The sequence below is a fragment of the Cyprinodon tularosa genome, unplaced genomic scaffold, assembly GCF_016077235.1.
Source record: "Cyprinodon tularosa strain WSP-4 unplaced genomic scaffold, ASM1607723v1 ctg457, whole genome shotgun sequence".
Taxonomy (NCBI): domain Eukaryota; kingdom Metazoa; phylum Chordata; class Actinopteri; order Cyprinodontiformes; family Cyprinodontidae; genus Cyprinodon; species Cyprinodon tularosa.
Window position 1 is genome coordinate 344,667 of NW_024039182.1, and position 20,390 is coordinate 365,056.

General features: G+C 36.4%; 2 protein-coding genes across 4 annotated transcripts in view; one reads left to right on the forward strand and one right to left on the reverse strand.

Moving 5' to 3' along the window:
* Positions 1 to 20,390, forward strand: part of si:ch73-127m5.1 (neurotrypsin) — a 51,277-nt gene that overhangs the window by 13,526 nt on the left and 17,361 nt on the right. The window contains exons 3-6 of the mRNA XM_038300775.1: positions 16,963 to 17,205; positions 18,294 to 18,432; positions 19,477 to 19,655; positions 19,837 to 19,984. Of these exons, the coding sequence (XP_038156703.1) occupies positions 16,963 to 17,205; positions 18,294 to 18,432; positions 19,477 to 19,655; positions 19,837 to 19,984 (709 nt within the window). The remainder of the gene's footprint in view (positions 1 to 16,962; positions 17,206 to 18,293; positions 18,433 to 19,476; positions 19,656 to 19,836; positions 19,985 to 20,390) is intronic.
* LOC119793600 (zinc finger protein RFP-like) lies at positions 4,283 to 11,039 on the reverse strand. Of its 3 annotated transcripts, none has more exons than XM_038300777.1 (3): positions 11,013 to 11,039; positions 10,845 to 10,924; positions 4,283 to 6,900 (listed from the first exon to the last, which is right to left on the reverse strand). In XM_038300777.1, the coding sequence occupies exon 3, from the start codon at positions 6,896 to 6,898 to the stop codon at positions 5,201 to 5,203; it is 1,698 nt and encodes a 565-aa protein (XP_038156705.1). In that variant the 5' UTR covers positions 6,899 to 6,900; positions 10,845 to 10,924; positions 11,013 to 11,039; the 3' UTR covers positions 4,283 to 5,200. The 3 variants fall into 3 exon arrangements, with proteins under 3 accessions (XP_038156705.1, XP_038156706.1, XP_038156704.1); XM_038300778.1 differs by lacking the exon at positions 11,013 to 11,039 and adding an exon at positions 8,889 to 8,921 and having other exon boundaries at positions 10,845 to 11,006; XM_038300776.1 differs by lacking the exon at positions 11,013 to 11,039 and having other exon boundaries at positions 4,284 to 6,900; positions 10,845 to 11,006.

Sequence of the window (20,390 nt, forward strand, 5' to 3'; positions counted from 1 at the left end):
GGTAGTTAAGAATTTATTATCGTTATATAATATGTATCACAGTTATTGTCACAATAATGATAAATCACACTATATCTGATTGTTTCATATATATTTATACACAAAAACGTTGGATTTTGAGTATATTTTCAATTCAAAATTGCTGCTATCTTTCTGTTTTACCCTCAGGATAGTGTGTTACTTATGTTAACTATTATTCTTCCACCAGAGGTTTGCTCATAGACTATAATAAAATGTTTTATACATGAGCCGTGCATCTCTGCAGCTCCTCCAGAGTCAACCTGTGAACTTTGCTTTAAGCTTTTCAATGGTTTTCTCTGACTAACTGCTGTGGTCCTTGGTTTTTATAAGATGCTATTTGTTCCATAATGTTCTCTAACAAACCAGGCAAAAAAATAGGCAGAAGAAGAGGCAGAACATGTGGATTCATCTGTGATTAAATTAAGAAATTACGAGTGAATTATCTTTACATATATGCAACTTTTGAATGATTCATGTTGCATTTTTGAAACTTTTATTTAAAGTATTTTCTGTAAACTAAAAGAGAGCAAAAACTCAAACTTATTTTTAGTAACAGCTATATATAATCAGTATCTATCTTTATGTAAATTGATACTTTAGTTCAATTTGAAATAAACATTTAAAAATCCTCAAACAGCTGAGGATCCTTAAAAATCAAGCTAGTTTAACACATTTTCTGCCTGTTTTAAAGTATCTTGAAGAATCAAAAATGATGTTTAAATTAAATGAATTTTAATCTGTCTAACCAAATTAGATCAAATCAATGCCAACTGAGTTTTTTTTTTTAACTCTAGTGCTTAATGTCACAAAATAAAAACTGCAGAATGAAAATTAAAATCCTCCAATATCACATGATCCATAGGAAGCCGAAAGATTTGTTTATTTTTCTATGTTGAGCTTATGTATTGTTAAAGTTTAAAAATACAACATAGAAATAAATAATGATTATAAAATAAAAATAATAAATATAGATTTAAGGGTAAAATAGTTTACCCTGCCTAAATGCTTCCGAGATTTAACATTAACATAAAGGCAGCATCCTTTATTAAAGTCACTATTTACAGAGTTATGTCTTTTAATATTTTAAATATTGTTAACTTCCACATTTATAAAGTTCCATTTTTAATGAAGACATGCATGCTTGCAAACATTTACATTTGCTTGTGCTAAATTATTTAACTTGTGTTGAAAAAGGCACTATATGTGGAGTACTTGAAGCTACTGTCTTTTCTTGTCTTTTCGTTCTCTTTGAAGCTGCACTAAATGTGGATTTTCAGAACTGGAGGACTGAGATAAGAAAAAAAAAAAAAAAAAGACTGAATCTGCAGCCTAATCTGCCTTTTGGGAAAGACTGATGCAATTTATCAGCTTGATAATCTGCCATTATGGAGGTTTTTTTTTTTTATGTTTTAAAGTTGGTGAATAAAAAGTTGGGTTTTCCTTTCGACATAAGCCCCCTAATCCAGTTATATCTTAGATATACCTTCAGGATAATGTGAGGAAAACATGTAAAATTAAAAATCTATTGTCATTGATGATGTGTGAGTTTATTACACCTTTGTATTGGCTGCCTGTTGCATGTCAGAACTGCTGAATCTGCAGCCTAATCTGCCTTTTGGGAAAGACTGATGCAATTTATCAGCTTGATAATCTGCCATTATGGAGGTTTTTTTTTTTTTATGTTTTAAAGTTGGTGAATAAAAAGTTGGGTTTTCCTTTCGACATAAGCCCCCTAATCCAGTTATATCTTAGATATACCTTCAGGATAATGTGAGGAAAACATGTAAAATTAAAAATCTATTCCCAAAGATTTGCAAAAACAGAAATATAGAGTAGCTGTATATCAAATCATAATCTTTGAAGGTATCGAATGTTCCCCCATTTCACGCCCACAGTCGTATGCAAAGACCAAAACTTCACAATCGGAGAATAAAAACTTCAAGGGATGAATGTTTCTGCCTCAACATTCATTTTTCTTATTTTCTTTTTCTTCAAGGTTTGATTTGAAAAGAAACCTTGTCCCACTATTCTGTGGCGACACTATGGAGCTGCTTTTCTTTTATGTGAATGTTCATGCAAAAGCGTTTTAATCAGTTTTTAGCTTTTCTGATGAATTTCTTTAGCTTTACATTCTAAGGGAACTGAGGAATACCCACTAAAAATAACAATCAAGATGGTAGGTAAGGGTCTCCAGACTTGGAGAATGCATCAAGACCAAAACCTGACAGACTTTTAGGCGTACCATAACTGGGAAGGTGGTCTGTGGTGCATTATTTCCAGTTTCTCTCTAGTATTTTGTCCCCGGTTTTCTGTAGTTATTGGTTGGGACCTGTTACATTTCTGTCCTCCACATGCTGGGAAATTCACCGATAGAGTCTCAGATTAACCCATAATAAATCCTCTTAGGACTGAAAGTCATGTGATCCTGTCTTTATGCATTTACAAATGTTCCTCTGTCTGGTCACCATGGCTGCCCAAGATGGTTAAAAAAACAAACAAAAAAAAAATACTCAAGACATCCCTATCACTCTCCTCGTGACTTTATCACTTAAACCCTTTGGTTCCTATTCTAGGTGTTTTTCTTTCAAAGTTATATTATTTTTATTGGCCTAACTCTAAAGCTGTTAGGTCTTCAAGTCCAATATTCCTTAGAATCTGAGTAGAAAGTTGCAGCATCTTGATAATTCTCTGTAAAAGTCTTATTTTCTTTGGTTGAGAGTAAACAGATGGTGATAAATATTGGAGCCCTAGTGAATTGTGTAAAAAACATTAAACAAAGCTGGTATTTTTATTGTAGGAAAACACACACACACAAAAAAAAGCTCAAAAATAAATTGTAACAAATCGCTTGGTGTAAGTGTAAGAATCCCTTATATATTAGTTTCTTATTTATACTTTGCTTTCTACATGTCCTGTTTGTAGAAATATCCACATAACAGTGACTAGGGCTGAATGATTTTGGCAAAAACCAAAATTGCGATTATTTTTAACCAAAACTGCAACCCCAAGCTTCCAGATGTTTCACTCCAGGCTTTAGTTTTTGAAGTGAGTCCATTGGAGGAGGACTTCACTGTAATCTTTGTGTGAAAAAGTTCCTCCTCCTTTGCATGCATGGATCACTGATCTCCATTTATTCACTGGATTGCTGAAGTCACCTGCTGCCATCTTGGTACTCCTCACTCTCACAAAGTTACACCATAAAAATGCCTGTAATGTAATGTAATTACCATAACAATGTAATCAATACCTGTAAATTACATGTACATAATTAATTTAGCACTTTCGGCATTTCATCAGGTAGTGTGTGCTTGTGTATTATGCTCCATTAACACACTAATTTTGTTTTTATGGTTTTGTATATGTTATATTAAATGACATCTAGCCTTCATACTAACCCTGCAATGTGATGTGCCTATTTTCTCGCCATAATATACAGTAATCTAGAGATGCTATAAAACAGTAAGTGTGGGTCAAAATTATGAATTTATTTAAATTTTAAAAGTCTTAAGCCCCCCCATAAAGAATGAGGAGATCGTCGTTGTTAAAAGCTGTAGCGCACGAATTGCTTACATTCTGACCGGTCTAACTAGGGAGTACCAATATGGTGGCTGGTGACCTCACAGCACCGTGTACTACCAACGGCCTGTCAGCAATCCAGTGAATCAATAGAGATCAGTGGCATGGATCTGCATGCTAGCTGCGACTCTCTCTACCGTCATATGTGACAAACCCACCACAAATGTCTTGCTGCCACACAAGGCCCGAAATGGGAAAACTGGTGTCTCACTCTTGTTGAGTATAGTATTATTAAAAACCAGTGCCTCTATACGGAAGAGGATTAGGGCCACTGAAAAAATTAAAAAGTTAACTGATTTTTAAATATTATTTCAGTTTAATATGGGGGGGGGGAATCAGAATTCCGACTTTAATCTCCGAATTCTGAATTTTTTCTTAGAATTCTGACAGCTAACAAACATGTTAGCATTAAGCCGTAGCCATGTCTGTTTTAGAGACTAAACTAGCTCTCGTGTTTTAATCACCTTCTGCTCTTCCATTAATGAAATAGCAACTCTGGGGACCCCTCGTGCACATTAAAAACCACCAATGTGTTACTGGCCCTCTCACACAAATTCACATCTTTGTCAGTGAATGGTGCCCATCTACATTAAGATACAAAATTCTGAGAAAAAAGTCAGAATTCTGAGAAAAAAAAAGTCAGAATTTCGACTTCTTTCTCATATTACACTGAAATAAAATTTAAAAATCAGTTAACTTTAAAAAAAAAAAAATTCAGTGGCCCAAATCCTCCTCCGCACCTCTACGGTTTTGAAAATTATATTGCAAATGCATTTTGCTTCATTACCGATAAAGGTGACATTTAAAAAGTGTTCAAAAGTGTGACACTGTAACCTTTTGCTACATATCAGTCACTCAATGTGGTTAGAGCCTAGAAATGCAACTATTTTTTTTTTTTTGAGTTTTTTTCTGCAGCAGTGGCTCGATTTTTCGACAGTAGGCTGACAGGAAAGGGGGTATGAGAAAGGTGTCATGCGGCAAAGGACCACGGGCCGGATTTGAACCTGGGTCGGCCACATCGAGGACTAAGGCCTCTGTACATGGGTCGTGCGCGCTAAGCACTGTGCCACCTGCACGCCCAGAAACGCAACTCATAAAATAACACGTATTCATGATCAGTTTAAATCTGTACACCTCGACACTTTGTGTAGTTAAACAGCTACACAATTGCCTCCTATGGTTTCACATTGGCTATAAAAATGATGCTCTTAACCACACTGACAGTTTAGCTGAGTTGTTTTTCTAGGATAAAAATATTTCACGACATAGAGGCATATTTCTTTATAGGATTGTGTTATAGAGGGTAACAGGAAGGGTAGAAACTATGTGCAAAGTGAAATGGATGAAAAGGTCTCCATAGCAACATTGGATAGTGTCTCCATGCAAACTGTATTTTATACATATTTACTTTTTACTTTATATTTTTTTGCTGACTCTTAAAACCCCTTTTGCTTAAAAATGAAAGAAATTTTGAATTAAAAGAGAGGAGAATTAATAATTAAAAAAAGGAGGAACTTTGCATTTAGGAATATTCTTTATATGCTTTTTTAAATGCAGTTTTGTTGCCGTCATTGATTTCCAAACTAAGCCAAATAACTGATGTCTAAATACTTTGCTCATTCTGTCGGGAAACGGGAACAATTAACATTGGATCCAGGTTTGAACCATACTCATTATCACAGGGATTAAAGTACGGATACAGCTCCTCGGTAAATAAACACCCATTAAAAGAGTAAATGGGAGCTGCTCTCACGACATCAAAGAACGACACCTGACCTCCATCATAGTCAACAAAAACCCCTACACGCTCCACTTTCCCCGCGTAAACCGGAACGCCTGGGCAGGTGAAGGTTTCAAACTTGTCCAACAGGAACCATATTGCCCAGAGTCCGCAGCTAGGACTTCGAACTATCGCCCCGCTCTTTTGGAGCGATGCCGTTGACACGCCCAGACACCATTCCGTCTTCTGGCCGACGTAAACCTCAAAGTAAAACCTGCAGGAAGAGAAGCCTCTCTGTCCCACAACAGCTAGATGCTGAGTGAACATGTTGGGTTTCTGGATCTGGGTCCCCCACAGATTGGTGCCCATGTTGTACCAAACTTGCTTCCCGTCGTATGATAAGCTGAGCATGGGGTGAGCCGTGTCATGATCCAGGACAATGTTCACCTCAAACTGCTGCATGTACTTGAGCGCCGCCTCGTTTGATGCATCTGTGCTGTTTGAGAATGTGTCAATTTCCTCCTTCAGCTTATCCAGAAGTGCCCGGAAGTCTGCCATCGAGTTTCTAACTGCTTTATGCATGTGCTGCACCGCCAGGTGTCTGTTGAAGCTGTATGTGGACAGGTCCATAGTGGGAGGCAGGAGGGACTGGTTCGGGTAGCTCTTGAGAAAACACACCTGATCTTCAATGTCCTTTAGATCCCCCAGCTTCTTTGCAGTCACCTTCAAGCTGGAAATCTCCTTCTCCATGTCTGTAATCAACCCTTTAGCTTGCTCCTCCACCGTTTTCTGCTTCTCCTCTGCCACCTTGACGAGTTCCTCCTGGGTCTTCTTAATCTCAGATACCAACTCGCTCACATAGCGTGTGCCGTCTTTTATCATCCCTTCTGTCTCCGTCTTGCTTTTTGTTAGTGACTCTGTCATGCTTTGGACCTTCTGGGTCCTTTCTTGAATCATTCGCCGCACTTTGGCCTCAGTTTTTCCCAGCTGATGCGTCATATCGTCATATCCCCTCTGCACAGAAACCACATCGTGGCTTGCATGGTGCGAACCGACGCAAAGGTCACAAAGCACCAAGTTGTCATTTCTGCAGAACAGCAACATCAGCCTGTGATGATCCCTGCAGACTTTGTCCCCCAGACCCACCAAAGGATTAACCAACGTGTGTCTCTTTAAATCAGAAGCTATACAATGCGACTCTAGGTGACCGTCGCAGAATGAAGCGACACAGTCCAGACAAGATTTCACAGCAGGGTTGCTACAGATGTCACACTTCACCTCACTGCCAGGGCTGACCGGCTGCTGACCGGATGAACTCTGGGAGGGAGTGTTTGTCACACGAAGGCACTTAAACTGTAATAACAGTTCGGCAATGAAGGTATTGACCTTGAGGTTTGGCCTGCTCGGAAATTCTTCCTTGCAAACAGGACAGAGGCAGGCGGGCGTGGTGTCCCAGTAGACCGTTATACACGACATACAGAAGTTGTGTCCACATGGTGTTGAAACTGGTTTACTGAAGACGTCGAGACAGATCGGACAAAGTAAATGTTCCTCCGTTATTAGACTTCCACTGGATGCCATTTCTAAAACCAAAAGAAAAAAAAAATAACAGTTACATAAACATTATAATTAATGTTAGTTGGAGCCATGCTAGGAAAATTATATTTTAACCTTCTGTTTTGTTGTAGTTTTTGAACTATGGTGATGAAGGGTATACTGACCTATCTCTGCATGAATATGGGGATGTTTGGATGACAAAACCATGAAAAAATGTCACGATGCAACATCAATTAAATTCAGTTAGCAAGTCTGCGATCAATTTGATATTATAAACCAATGTAATCATTAAAATCTATAACAACTCACAAAAAAACCCAGTTAAAACAATAGAAACATATATTAAAGATGTACAACGGAGTTTCCTAACTATACTGCCACCTGTGGCCAAAACACAGAACTACAGCACCCTTCTGTTTTTTGTTTTTTTAATTAACTCATGCTCGTACGCTACAAGACTCTTTGTTTTTTTTTCCAATTTACATGGATTTAAGATGGTTTCTCAGTTGAGTTTCTGAGTATCCTCAAAGTAACGCTTCAGTTGTTACATTGGACCCATTAAACATAGATGTGTTTGATGTCCCATCCGCAGAAACAGAGCAGGAGCTTTCAACCAGAAGTAAATTAAAGAAAATAGGCAACAGGTTTATAGATGCATTGATGCTGAACTACTGAGGCGTCAGTCTGCTCACGTTTTAGTCATAAACAGTTAAACAAAAAGGCTATTAAAAGATATTTTTTGTAAAAATGTACAAAATGTATCTTAAAAAAAAAAAATGTAAAATAAAAAAAAATGGTTGTACAACAAACACTTCTTAACCCTGAACACTTTATTCTAATCCTTAGTGTTTAGTATTACAATAGGTCAGTCATGCTTAATATTGGTGTCAGGATAATATTTGAAAAAATATTTTTCAAATAGAGGTTTTAACACGAAAAAGCAAAGATTTTTCTGGCTACTTGGTAGAGGTAAATGTTTGTAATTAAACAAGGAATAAAGGAAGGGCAACATTATCCTGATTTTCTTTATTTAAATACAGATTTCTACTGTTTATTTTTTATCCAAAAGGAGGGTTTAAAAACACATGATGTTCTTGACAATTCTGTAAACTAAAAAATAAGAATTTTCTCAGTTTTAATGCATAATGAAAATTATTTTCAATTCAAACTAGCTGACTTAATAATTCATATCTAATTTATGATGTCCTGTTTTACTGCCACCTGTGACATTAAATTGATGGATGCATGTAGAATAAATACCTGCAGAGGTTACAAATATGTTTCGATATCTTGTGCAAAGTTCTTAAAAAATAAAGTCAACATGCTAATATTAGCTGGTTTATCATTGGCTGGTGAAACTATTCTGTAATCTGCTGACAGATTCCAATCACAGCCTCCAAAAAGCACTTTTTATACAGACGTTATGGCTGGAGTTGATGGGAAGATGGTCGGAGGTAAATGCAGGAAAATCCTGAAAGAAAACCTCTCAAAAAAGGACTTGAGACTGATGTGGAGGTCCAACTTTCCTTTTAGCTTAACTTTTATCTCAGTCCGTTACATACCATCCGTATAAAATAAACAGAATTTTAATGATGCATCATAACAACGTGTGGGAATGTTTGTGTCTTTAAACCAAACCAAGTAGCAAATGGTCATTAAATGGTGCGTCACTGGACTGAAAGGGAGTAAAAGGTATAAAAGGATCGCTGTAAAGAGTGCAGGAAATAATAAAAAATTATCAATTTCAAAATAGAGGTCAGTAGAGAATATATGTACATCTATTCTCTCAGATAAAAAAGAACACGATTCATTAAAATACAAAACAAGATACTTTTTCTTTATGCAATTAGTCTAATGGTTAAAATCACGGGATCCTGTAAATCCCAGCTCCAGAAGTTCACATCAACCTCTGTTTATTATTTACATCTTTTATGTTAACAATATAAACTAAACATGAAAAACTGCAAACAATTGAGAGTGGATTTACGACATGTAACTAAGAATTTCATCTCACTTTTCAGTGAAGTCTTGACTTTGAAAAGTCCAGCTGCAGGAAAAAGAAAGAAAAAAGGTGAATTATAGGTGTTTGTTTACAAAACAGTTCAGTCAAGTGTCGATGACGCAGTGATTTCCACGAGCCCAGTATGTAATTCACCGCTCTGCATTTCAGATGCAAAGGGTTTTTTCTCTGGACCGCGTCATCAAATAGGAGGAGCTTCAGCTGCGTAAAGCTGAAACCCCACTGACGTGAAAAAAAAAAAAAAACAAACTCAGCAAATAGACTGAATGGTTATTGCTCATGCAATGCAGGTTTGTGCATTTAAAAAGCTAATTTGTAAAAAAAAAAAAAAAAAAGACAAATGATTTTTAAGGTCACCTAGAGGTCATCTACATCACAATTAAGTTCTGCATTTAATCAAAATTATCTAGCCTACTTTTTTCATGCTACTCTATTTGTGCAGGTAAACATGCCGTTTTTCTACTGATTTGGTTTTTACGATATAATTTATTTTTAATTATGACCAATGACATTGCCATCCTAGCAGAGGCTAGTGCTGGGTTCGTTCCTGATATTAAGTTATTGCATAACATCACATGTCATTCCTGTGCTGGTATTGAATCTAACAGTGGTATGTTTACCATGTTTAGTAGCTGGAATGATTGTTTAATATTTAGTAAATTAACAGCCTCCCAGATCCTCTGCTTTGGACCTACCGTTACCCCTGGCAACCCCATGTAATTTTCTGTCAAGGTCTCATCGTCAGCGTTTCACAGTAAAAGCAAACATGAAACTTATCATGGACTACTGCTAAATAGTTCTCTATGAACAACTTTTGAATCGTCTTGGGGAGACCATAATTTTTAGAAAAGCCCCAAAAGCTCTGAAAAAAAAACAAAGAAAAAAAATCCACTCTGGCTCCTCCAGACGCAGCTCTGATTTGGCGAGACTTTCTTGTAAATCTATCACCGCAGAAAGCACCAATACTTGGCAGCGACAGATAGGACTCTGTGCTTGAGGCAAGTGAGGATGATTAACAGTCCTTCTAGGACTAAACTAAAACAGCTTTTTTTATTAAAGCCACTCAAGACCTTTTAAGTGGCTTATTTCTTATTATTCCTTATTTCTAACCTTTTTAAAAATATTATATCAGTATTCCATTTTAGGTGAAAAATAGCTTTGCCTACTACCAGTCCCTGATTGGCTGCTGTGTCTCGATTTCATAAAAAAGTTCAGCTCATATCAACTCATTTCAAATTCCTGCGAAACCGTCTAGACCCGATCAGCCGAAAAATTGAAATTGATCAGCAGTCAGATGGACATGGTCCATTCGGTCTTCCATGACCTGGTTTAGCTGCGAGGCTTGGCTAACTGCATGCAGCGAGGCTAACGCTGTATCCTGCTTTCTCTGCATCCTTTTTCAAATGTCTGGATCTGACCCAGCATGGATAAAGACAGCAAGGAGTGACTTAAGGCACTTTTTAAAAAGAAACATAAACAATCTGGGATTCACATGGAAAATAATATAGTATAGTGCACTTTTTTTTGGATGTTTGTTAATCTGCATAGTTGCTCTTAAATAAACACATTCTTAGAAAATAAATAGTTTTGATATATTAATTAAAAAAAATAAATCTGACTTATAGCTTCTCCAACTGGCGCATTATATTTTTAGGTTTGTGAAACAACATTGGACCATGCAAAACACAGATTGGCTTTTTACAAAGCCTCAGAAGGACAACATTTATGTACATGTGCATGACATTATAAATGTTTTTATGCTGTTGGCATTCATAAATATATTGGTGTGATAACTTAGCATATTTGATTGGTTTTTGGTGTATGTCTATTTTGTAAGATATTTTTTTAGCCCCTCCCCCAGGAGAAAACTCCACCAGGTATTTTATGTGATCAAACCGCCTGAGCCTCAGCCACCGCTCCATCTGATAAAAATGACGTGTTCTTACTCACCTCCTTTAATGGTTGTCTGGTCTGCAAGACAGAAGTGTTTACAGCCGTGTAACCACCCTTACAACAACCTAAAAACTAAACTAGAAAACAAAACAAGGAGCTTAGTTGTTATAGGAGATCTACAGCATAAACGCGTGCAGTTTAAAGAAAGGCTGAGAAAGAATTCACCCTGGTTTACTTTCTGTTTCCTGCGCCACACCTCTTAAAGGGATAGGCACATATTTTTCATGTTGAGCTCTCTGAGGTTCAAGGCTTTTTAAGTTTTACTATAGACCCATTGTGTTAATCATCGACATGTGTAGTGTTTAGTTTTTGTTAAGTAGAATTAGGGTCAAGGTATATTTTAGCTATTAATTAATATAACATTTTTTTCATTTTTACATTTTTTTATTAATATGTTGTGTATTTTAATGGAGAAGATATAAAAGAACAGTATATATATTTTTTTTCAACAAATTGTTATGTTTTATAGTGTGTGTATATGAGGTTCCGTTTGTATCATAGATAAGCAGATGTAAAATGTCTACATATGCAACATAGACATATGCAACATAGACATATGCAGCATCTACATATGCAACATAGACATATGCAATATAGACATATACAGAATAGAAATATTCAACATTGACATGCAAAGTAGACATATGCAGCATCGACATATACACTATAGACATATGCAGCATCTACAAATGCAACATAGAGATATGCAGCTTAGACATATGCAGCATCTAGAAATGCAACATAGACATATGCAGCTTAGCCAAATGCAGCATCTACATATGCAGTATACATATGCAACATAGACATATGCAGAATAGACATGCAGCATCTACATATGCAACATAGACATATGCAGCATACATATGCAACATAGACATATGCAACATAGACATATGCAGAATAGACATATGCAGCATCTACATATGCAACATAGACATATGCAGCTTAGCCAAATGCAGCATCTACATATGCAACATAGACATATGCAACATAGACATATGCAGCATCTACATATGCAACATAGACATATGCAATATAGACATATACAGAATAGAAATATGCAACATAGACATGCAAAGTAGACATATGCAACATCGACATATACACTTTAGACATATGCAGCATCTACAAATGCAACATAGACATATGCAGAATAGACATATGCAGCATCTACATATGCAACATAGACATATACAGAATAGAAGTATTCAACATAGACATATGCAGCATCTACAAATGCAACATAGACATATGCAGCTTAGACATATGCAGCATCTACATATGCAACATAGACATATGCAACATAGACATATGCAGCTTAGACATATGCAGCATCTACATATGCAACATAGACATATGCAACATAGACATATACAGCATAGACATATGCAACATAGACATATGCAGAATCTACATATTCAACAAATACATGTGCAACTTATACATATGCAAACAACAGATATGCAACAACAGCACAACATCTAGATATTTTATATCTGCTTATTGTTGACACAAACGGAACCTCATACTAGGTGACTATGTGGTTGTGCCTGCATGCCACAGCAATCATAGAGTAGTACTACTCTTGAAAAATATACACTTTTCAAAATAGGCTTCTTTGTGACACCCGTTACATGAAAACATGTGATTTATATCACTAAACATCCTGCAGTGGATCCATATCTATTTAATTATTTAAATTTGCCCCTATTAAAAATATCAAGGAAAAAGAAGAAAAATAGTAAGAAAAAAAATTAACAAATTAATTGGCAGTTATTTCAACGGATTGATCGTTTCAGTCCTAAATATCATTCTGACACATTTTGACTCTTACACATATCTTTGTTTTCTTTATTCAAACTAAAACAGCCTGTGTTTGTGGATTCTGCATTCAGTCAAAACCTTTAGGGTTTGTGTGTGTGAATATGTCACAGTTTGGTGGGCTTTAGTGATAGAGCTCCTAGATAGCCAAGCTGTGTGTGTTGCTGAGATAAGGTTGTTGCACTAATGCTGGAACATCTCCACTATTAATCGTAGTTCAATTATTGTTTGGCTTCCAAATTCCACTCTGAAAGCTTTAAGGTGGAAGAAGAACCAATGTTCTTCAAGGGTAAAACACGAAAAAAGGAGAATAAAATGCAAGACCATGAAGTTTTAGACCTTAAGATCGAAAGGGATGGATGAACAATATGCGAATGTAGTTTTTTATAAAATCCTGGTGAAATGAAAGAAAAAGCAAAACAAAGTGAAAGAAAAAAATCCCCTCGAAGCCCCAAGGTTTGAAAATGCATCATTATCGTCCAGGTTATGACTTTATATTTCCTATTGTTAACGATACTTTTCTATCAATAAATGTATTAAAAAGATATGCTTTATCAGCTGCTTTTGAGATACTTTATGAGACAAATTGACCATTTCCTGATGCACAAAATGTAACACTTTTCATCCTATGGTTTTAAAAATCCAGACACTGGCTGTAAGGTTTGAATTCAAACCTGTTTTTAGAAGATGTTTGCATGTAAATGAAATCTAAACACAGGGAGCATCTGCTGGCATTTATATACAGTATATGAAATTAGACAAGATGCACCTATCAGATGCTGCCATTCCATTTTTTTCTATCATTATTTCAGTTTCTCTTAAGGAAAAAAGAAAAACTAAAGAAAAAGAAAAGAAAAACTAAATATATATGTTCTCTATGAAGCCATAACTAAACAGAACTGCAAATTAAATGCTCATAGATAAAAAACAACCTTGAATGATTTTCACAAAGTATCTGCAAACGCAATATAATCCATCAGGTTATTAAACAGATTTATCTGTAGAAATAAAATCTAATGGAAATGATTTGTTGCATATCCCGATTAGAAGACTGATAAAAACGCAACAGTCTTTTTTGGCTTATCTCAAAGAAATACAGAAATAGGAAGATATTTCCTAAGATCAATTCAAAGTAGATAAAAAAGCCTGTCCAGCATGAAGGATTCCTGCAAAATAACCACACAATGCAAACAACCATCCCCTGCTGCTATTGGCTCATCCAGAAGGAGTGAATTTTGCACAGTCAATGATTCAATGCAATCTGTTTGATGTCCTTGAATCCAAAACTTTTTAGTCAGTCAGTTTGTGTGATTTGATTGGACTGACTCTTTAAAGTTCCTGGAGATGGCATGTGACCACAAAACAAACTAAAATCTGTTGGCAGGTAAACATACACTATGCAGCTGTTTTATAAGTGCTGTAGTTTGACTTAAAAGGGCATATTTTTTAATAGATTCTGGAACTTATAGTTTTACTAGAACTAATAGCTTTACTAATATCAAATTCCTTTGTTTCTATCTGGAGGTCACCCTTTTGAGTGAGGTTTTGATCAAATTACTTCAACTTTAAATATAAAATGTTAATTACCTGCTGAATATATGCAGCCTGGTAACGTGCAGCATGATGAAGAGATAATCAGCGTTCTCTTCACCTTTGAGTGGTCATAATGTTATGCCTTGAGCAAAGAAATTGCATTTTTTAAATTCTCTTTTAAAGTTTGATAAAACTTAGAGGGCCAGTTTATCTTCTCTGATCTTGAGACCTAAAAGGCTTTAAATGGAATCAAAGTCCTGATGTGCAAAATAAAGCAGTGAACCTGGTTATATGTCCTTTAACAGGGGCGTGCACACATAGACACTAGGTGGTGCTAAAGCACTAGGAAGTTTGCCCTCTATCAAAGAAAATGCCCTTTTGAAACTTGTTTATTTTTTATTATTATTATTAATATTATTAAGATTTTACTGAGGTCGGTTTGGAAATGATCTTTTGAAAACCTGAGCCATTAAAAACGACTGAAACAATGCCCCGAAATGACCGACCTACTTGCGCACAAACGACCCTCTCTCTCTTCCTTTGTCACGTGACCTCGCTCGGTCGCCCGCAGGGCATGCCAGATGCGCAGCATCATAGCAGTTTTCAGATAGCAGGAACGGTCGCTGACAGGCTGCTTCTCTCGTGCCCCATTAGCCAGGTAATATACAGATCAAGCAGAATAATTTTGTTGTGCATTAAAATGTCTCATTCAGCAGCACCAAACACGCATTTTGCCGACTGGTCACCAGATAAACTAGTTGTCTCCTTGTAAGATGCTATTTTACTTTTTATATTTTGTATCCATATTTTTTATCTTAAGTGTATATATTAGTCTATTTTATTGCATGACGTATACCCACAGTTTTTAGATATTTTTATAATTTTATTTACCTATTCCATATTATATGTTTCATGTTGCACGATTGTACCATAAAAAATTCCTAGTTTGTGAACTAGGAACTAGGACACTAACAATGGTGATAAACCTGATTCTGATTCTGAAAGTTTTACACTGTAGCCCAAGTCAATGACAGATAACGTGAGGACGACCACATAGGCTACAAATAATTTTGGTAGAGTTTGCAATTGCAAATCTACGGAAGAGGATTAGGGCCACTGAAAAAAAAAATAAGTTAACTGATTTTTAAATTTTATTTCAGTTTAGTATGGGAAAAAAGTCAGAATGCTGACTTTAATCTCAGAATTCTAACTTTTTTCTCATAATTCTGACTTTTTGCTGAGAATTCTGACTTTTTGCTCAGTATTCTGACTTTAATCTCAGAATTCTGACAATAAAAAAGTCAGAATTCTGACTTTTTTCCCATGTTAAACTGAAATAAAATTTAAAAATCAGTTAACTTTTTTTTTTTTTTCAGTGGCCCTAATCCTCTTCTGTACAAATCTATGTGTTAAGACAAACGTTTTCTGTTGTATAGGTTTTGTTAGGCAACATAAATTAACACATTTTGGTCTCTTTATTGTCTAATTGTATATTGATTTAGTAATTGCAGCACAATGCCAAGAAAGGAGGGTTAATCGTATTGAAAAATCTTAAGAGCTGTTCACATTTTATTTTTAAGTGGTTTGTGCAGCAGGTATTAAAATAGCTATTATTTTGTAGGCTACCATAAGTCATATCCACGTGACAAGACTTCCAGTCATGTTGCCCTAATAGCCCATTATTTAAACTAATGTGGCATATTTGTTAAAGCTATTATTATTATTATTATTATTATTATTATTATTATTATTATTATTATTATTATTATTATTATTATTATTATTATTATTATTATTATTATTATTATTATTATTATTATCATTATTATTATTATTATTGTCATGATGGTTATTATTAATATATTGTAGCCAGTCACAGCAGGGAAGCTCTATACCATCAACATATAACAGGACAGGAGATGAGGAAGAGTTCAGGGAAGACACAGAGACAGAAAAAGAACAGGATGAGGGAGAACAGATGGGTGAGGGAAAACAGGGAGATGAGCCAGATGAAAGTAGTACGCTTTAGTCTGTTCTGTTGGTGATGTGACTTTTTTCCATTGAAAACTCACGTTTAGAGAATGTTACAAATAAAAGTCAAATTTCATTCAACATGCGTTTATTTTTTTTTATAATTAAGTGTTACACGTGCGCTAAAAAGTGCCCTCCCCCCCCTCCTGAGCACCTGCCCCCCAAAATGTCTGTGCACGCCTCTGTCCTTTAATGATCTATAAACCTTTCCAGGTTTATAGTTCCAGGCTTATCCCTCTCCTAGTTTTAAGCTCTGCTCTAGGTTTGCTTTCAACCCTTTCATTAGGCCTGCTGCTGTTCTTAATTAGCTAAAGCTTGCTGAATGCTCTGCATCTTGTGGCCTAATTCTACTACACTTTGATGTCAGCAATTTCTCTTCTTCATGTCTCTAAGCTTCACTGTTGTATATTTCTTTCTCAGAGGAGATTACCGGAAGTAGCTGGTGTTAAATTAAGGCGGGTTTGATTGTGCCCAGCGTGGATCTGTATGGTTAAATACCCCAGGCAGGATCCTGCTGAGGGACTGGACAGAGAATCATCCATGCTGGCTTTTATGTCCTGATGAAATACAGACATGGGGATAATGTGATTTGAAGATGAGTGGAACTCATCTTTCTTATTCACACTGTCCTCCTCGCTGACCTAAATCCTCCTCACTTCATCCAGAACATCTTTCTTCTTTGCTCTTCCTCAACGTTTACCCTTATCTGCTCTTCTTCCTCCCTGGGCAGTCCCTCTGTCCTGCTCTGAGGGATTTACCGAGTTGGGATACTACAACGGCACCGTGTCCCAGACAGACTCGGGCGCCCCGTGTCTGAAGTGGACAGAGTTTCCAGACTATGTCATGCAGTACCCGGGCCGCGGGCTGGGAGACCACAGCTACTGCAGGAACCCGGACCGTGAGTCCAATCCCTGGTGCTTCTTTCGGCAAAACTCAGGAGCTATCGGCTGGGCTTACTGCGACTGTCACCAAGGTATGTCAGCATGTGCTAAAAATATACATACAGTAAGAAATAAAGTAATGAAGCTTTACATCATGTTTTGACAGCTGCTGAAGTGGGAAAACATCTTTACTGAAAAAACCTTGTAACCAAACTCAGGCAGAACAACATGAGCCCTCCTTGAGTTTCAGACTCATTTAGGCATCATTTATCTGCAAGAAATATCCCCCTACTTTTTGTGTATGTATAATAATACTTTCTTCTTCTCTAATGTATTAGAGATTGGCCAAGAAGAGCCTACTATAACACATGGAGAATTACATTTTATAAACTTTAGGCCTCAGTCAATACCAAGTTATTTTGCAGAGCTTGTGGAACTTTACTTCAGTGCCTCTGATTTTTACCTCAACTTGATAATGATGGATCTTTATTTGTACTTTTTACTGAAAGCTTTTTTACAATGACTTTCACTGCAAGGTTATAAGAGCGACTGATACATCCGGCCAATATAAGTGTTTTTTGTATTGTATTAGTATCTGCAGATTCATTACTGCATTCAGTAGCCATGCCATGAGTTCAAATGAAGCGCATGCATTCTCACTCCCTATATTTGCTTTCTATTGGTAATTTTTTGTCTGCTTTGTTAAAAAAGGCATTATCGACTTTTAGAATCACCACAAAAATAGATGCAGCACCTACTGGGGATCAGTTTGGCCAGGGGTCACCAACCTTTTTTAGGCTGAGATCTACTGGAAGTGCAACTAATACTAACCTCAGCACTGTCGGCGTTCACCTAACGTCATGCATAATATTTTTCTTTTGATTTCTAATTTTCTTTTAGATATTGTAATTTTGAAATCTCATAAATGCAAGTGCGATTAAATAAAGGAAGAGCAACAGAATGAAATAAAATTTCATACTTAGCCCACTGTTGAGTTGTGTTGTTTTCAGAAGACACTAAGCGCACCTTGTGTGGTCCTTGAGGGCCCCTTGGTGCCTGCAGGCACCCCGCCGATGAATCCTGGGTTAAACTAATGTCAAAATAATCGGTATCAGCATGGAAAAAAACGCATAGTTGGACCTCTAAGGGCTATAAATCTCGGCTTCTGTGTGATTTCCAGGGGCGGTTCGTCTGGTTGGCAGCTCATCCTCTGACAGTGGGCGTGTTGAAGTTTACCTGAATGGCCAATGGGGGGCAGTCTGCAACTCCCACTGGACAGACAGAGATGCAAGTGTGATCTGCTGGCAGCTGGGCCTCAGGTAGGAGGACATAAACTAACAATATGATGATTTGATTAGATACTATAAAGTTAAATTCAATTCAGTTTGATGAAGTCAGTTTCTTATTTAATTCTGTTGAAATAAATTAATATAAATACAACATTACTTTTGATTCAGTTCAGTTTTGTAGATATAGTTCATAAAAATTGGGTGGCTTAGTTTCATACCAGTTTAAGTTTAGGTCAGTTGAATTAAATTTAGTTCTATTAAGTGGGTCATGGAAGACGGTGCTTATTTCCAGCATTTCTGGGTAAAAAAGGCAGTGTACACTCCTCTATGCAGAAAGATTATTGGCAGGGAATTGAACGGAGGGGCTTCTTGCTACATGGCAACAAAGAGATACAAACTGCACCCATAGCAAGCCTTAATTCAGCTTAATACTACTTAACTTATTTTAGTTCATTTTAGTTCTGTCCATGGTAAAATCCGTTTAGTGGGTTCATTTGTTTGAAATTTAGTTTATTTAAGTTATATAAACCTGCCTCTTCAAAATGTCTTTATAGTTCCATGATAATAATAAAGATTCTTGATTGATTTTATTGAAAGTTTAATTCATGTTGACATCTCCTCAGGTTACAATAATTTAACAAATTAAATATAGTTTGGTTTTCATTCAGTTCCAGTGAGTTCAGATTAGGTCATTTAGAATCAGAAAAATAAATCTCAATTAAATTAAATTCATATCTGCTCAGCTCAGTCCGACCTGATTTAGTTCAACTCTCTGTAGATCACTTTAGATGTAGTTTATTTAAAAAGTTTTTGTAATAAATTTTTTGTGTTTATTTGAAACGGTTTCACCATCTAATTACATACTATTCAATCATGTTCTGTCAAATGATTTAGACATGATTTAGATTCATGTCTAATGAAAGTAATTTGGTCCAAATCACTTTGCAAAAACTGAATCTAGTTAAATTTAGTCACATTCAGGATCGCAAAAAACAAAACAAAACAAAAAACAACCCTGAATGAAAGTGAAGAGGATAAAAACTGTTTTTTTTTTCTCTAATGTATTAATTTAAGTGACATCGGCACTGCGCTGCAGCTCTCCCAGTTCGGCTCAGGCTCAGGCCTCTTCCATTATGAGCGTCTGGGTTGCCGTGGAGATGAGGACGCCCTGACCAAGTGTCGAAGCAGGACGTTCGTCACCGGTGACTGCAGCCATGGAAATGAAGCAGCTATAGTGTGTGCACCACCTGAAGGTCAGTGTCATTTCTCCACCGTCAATAAAACCAGACCTAAATATTTACCCAATTGCACCCAAGCCACCAAGTGACCCCCTTTCTTAATACTCTGAAGAAGTTAGGTTTACAGACGCCATAAATCACTCGTCCCTATTATAGTGAAGGAGTCGATTAAAGACAGATGCTGCTGTCCTCTCAGGTAGCGGCCCTCCTCTCCGTTTGGTGGGAGGTGAGGAAGACTTTGAAGGTCGTGTGGAGGTGTTTCATGCAGGCCGGTGGGGCTCCATCTGTGACGACCAATGGGACGACAGAGACGCTGAGGTGGTGTGCAGACAGCTCGGTTTCAGGTAGGTTAAATGACTTTCAGACTAAACCCGTATGTCAATGGATTTCACATCTGCTGGTTCCAATGACAAAGAGCATTTTAATTTAAAACAAAACTGTTCTAAATAATCTAGAGATGAGATATTCCATTTTTAAAACCTGCTGATGACATTATTACACATAATTTCACAAACCTATATTATAAGTGGATTTACAATCCATGTCTTAACACATAAATGGTCTCTTTACACACATTCCTTCAACAAAAGTCTGTTTGAAATCCTTCAATCTTTATTCTCCTTAAAAAAAATAACCAGTGATTATAATTTTAATCCTTTTCTGATAATTATTAATTAAATAAAGGCTAACTGACTACTGTGTATTTAAGTTAGACATATTTGCCTATGAGAGCAAAACATAAGATCATGA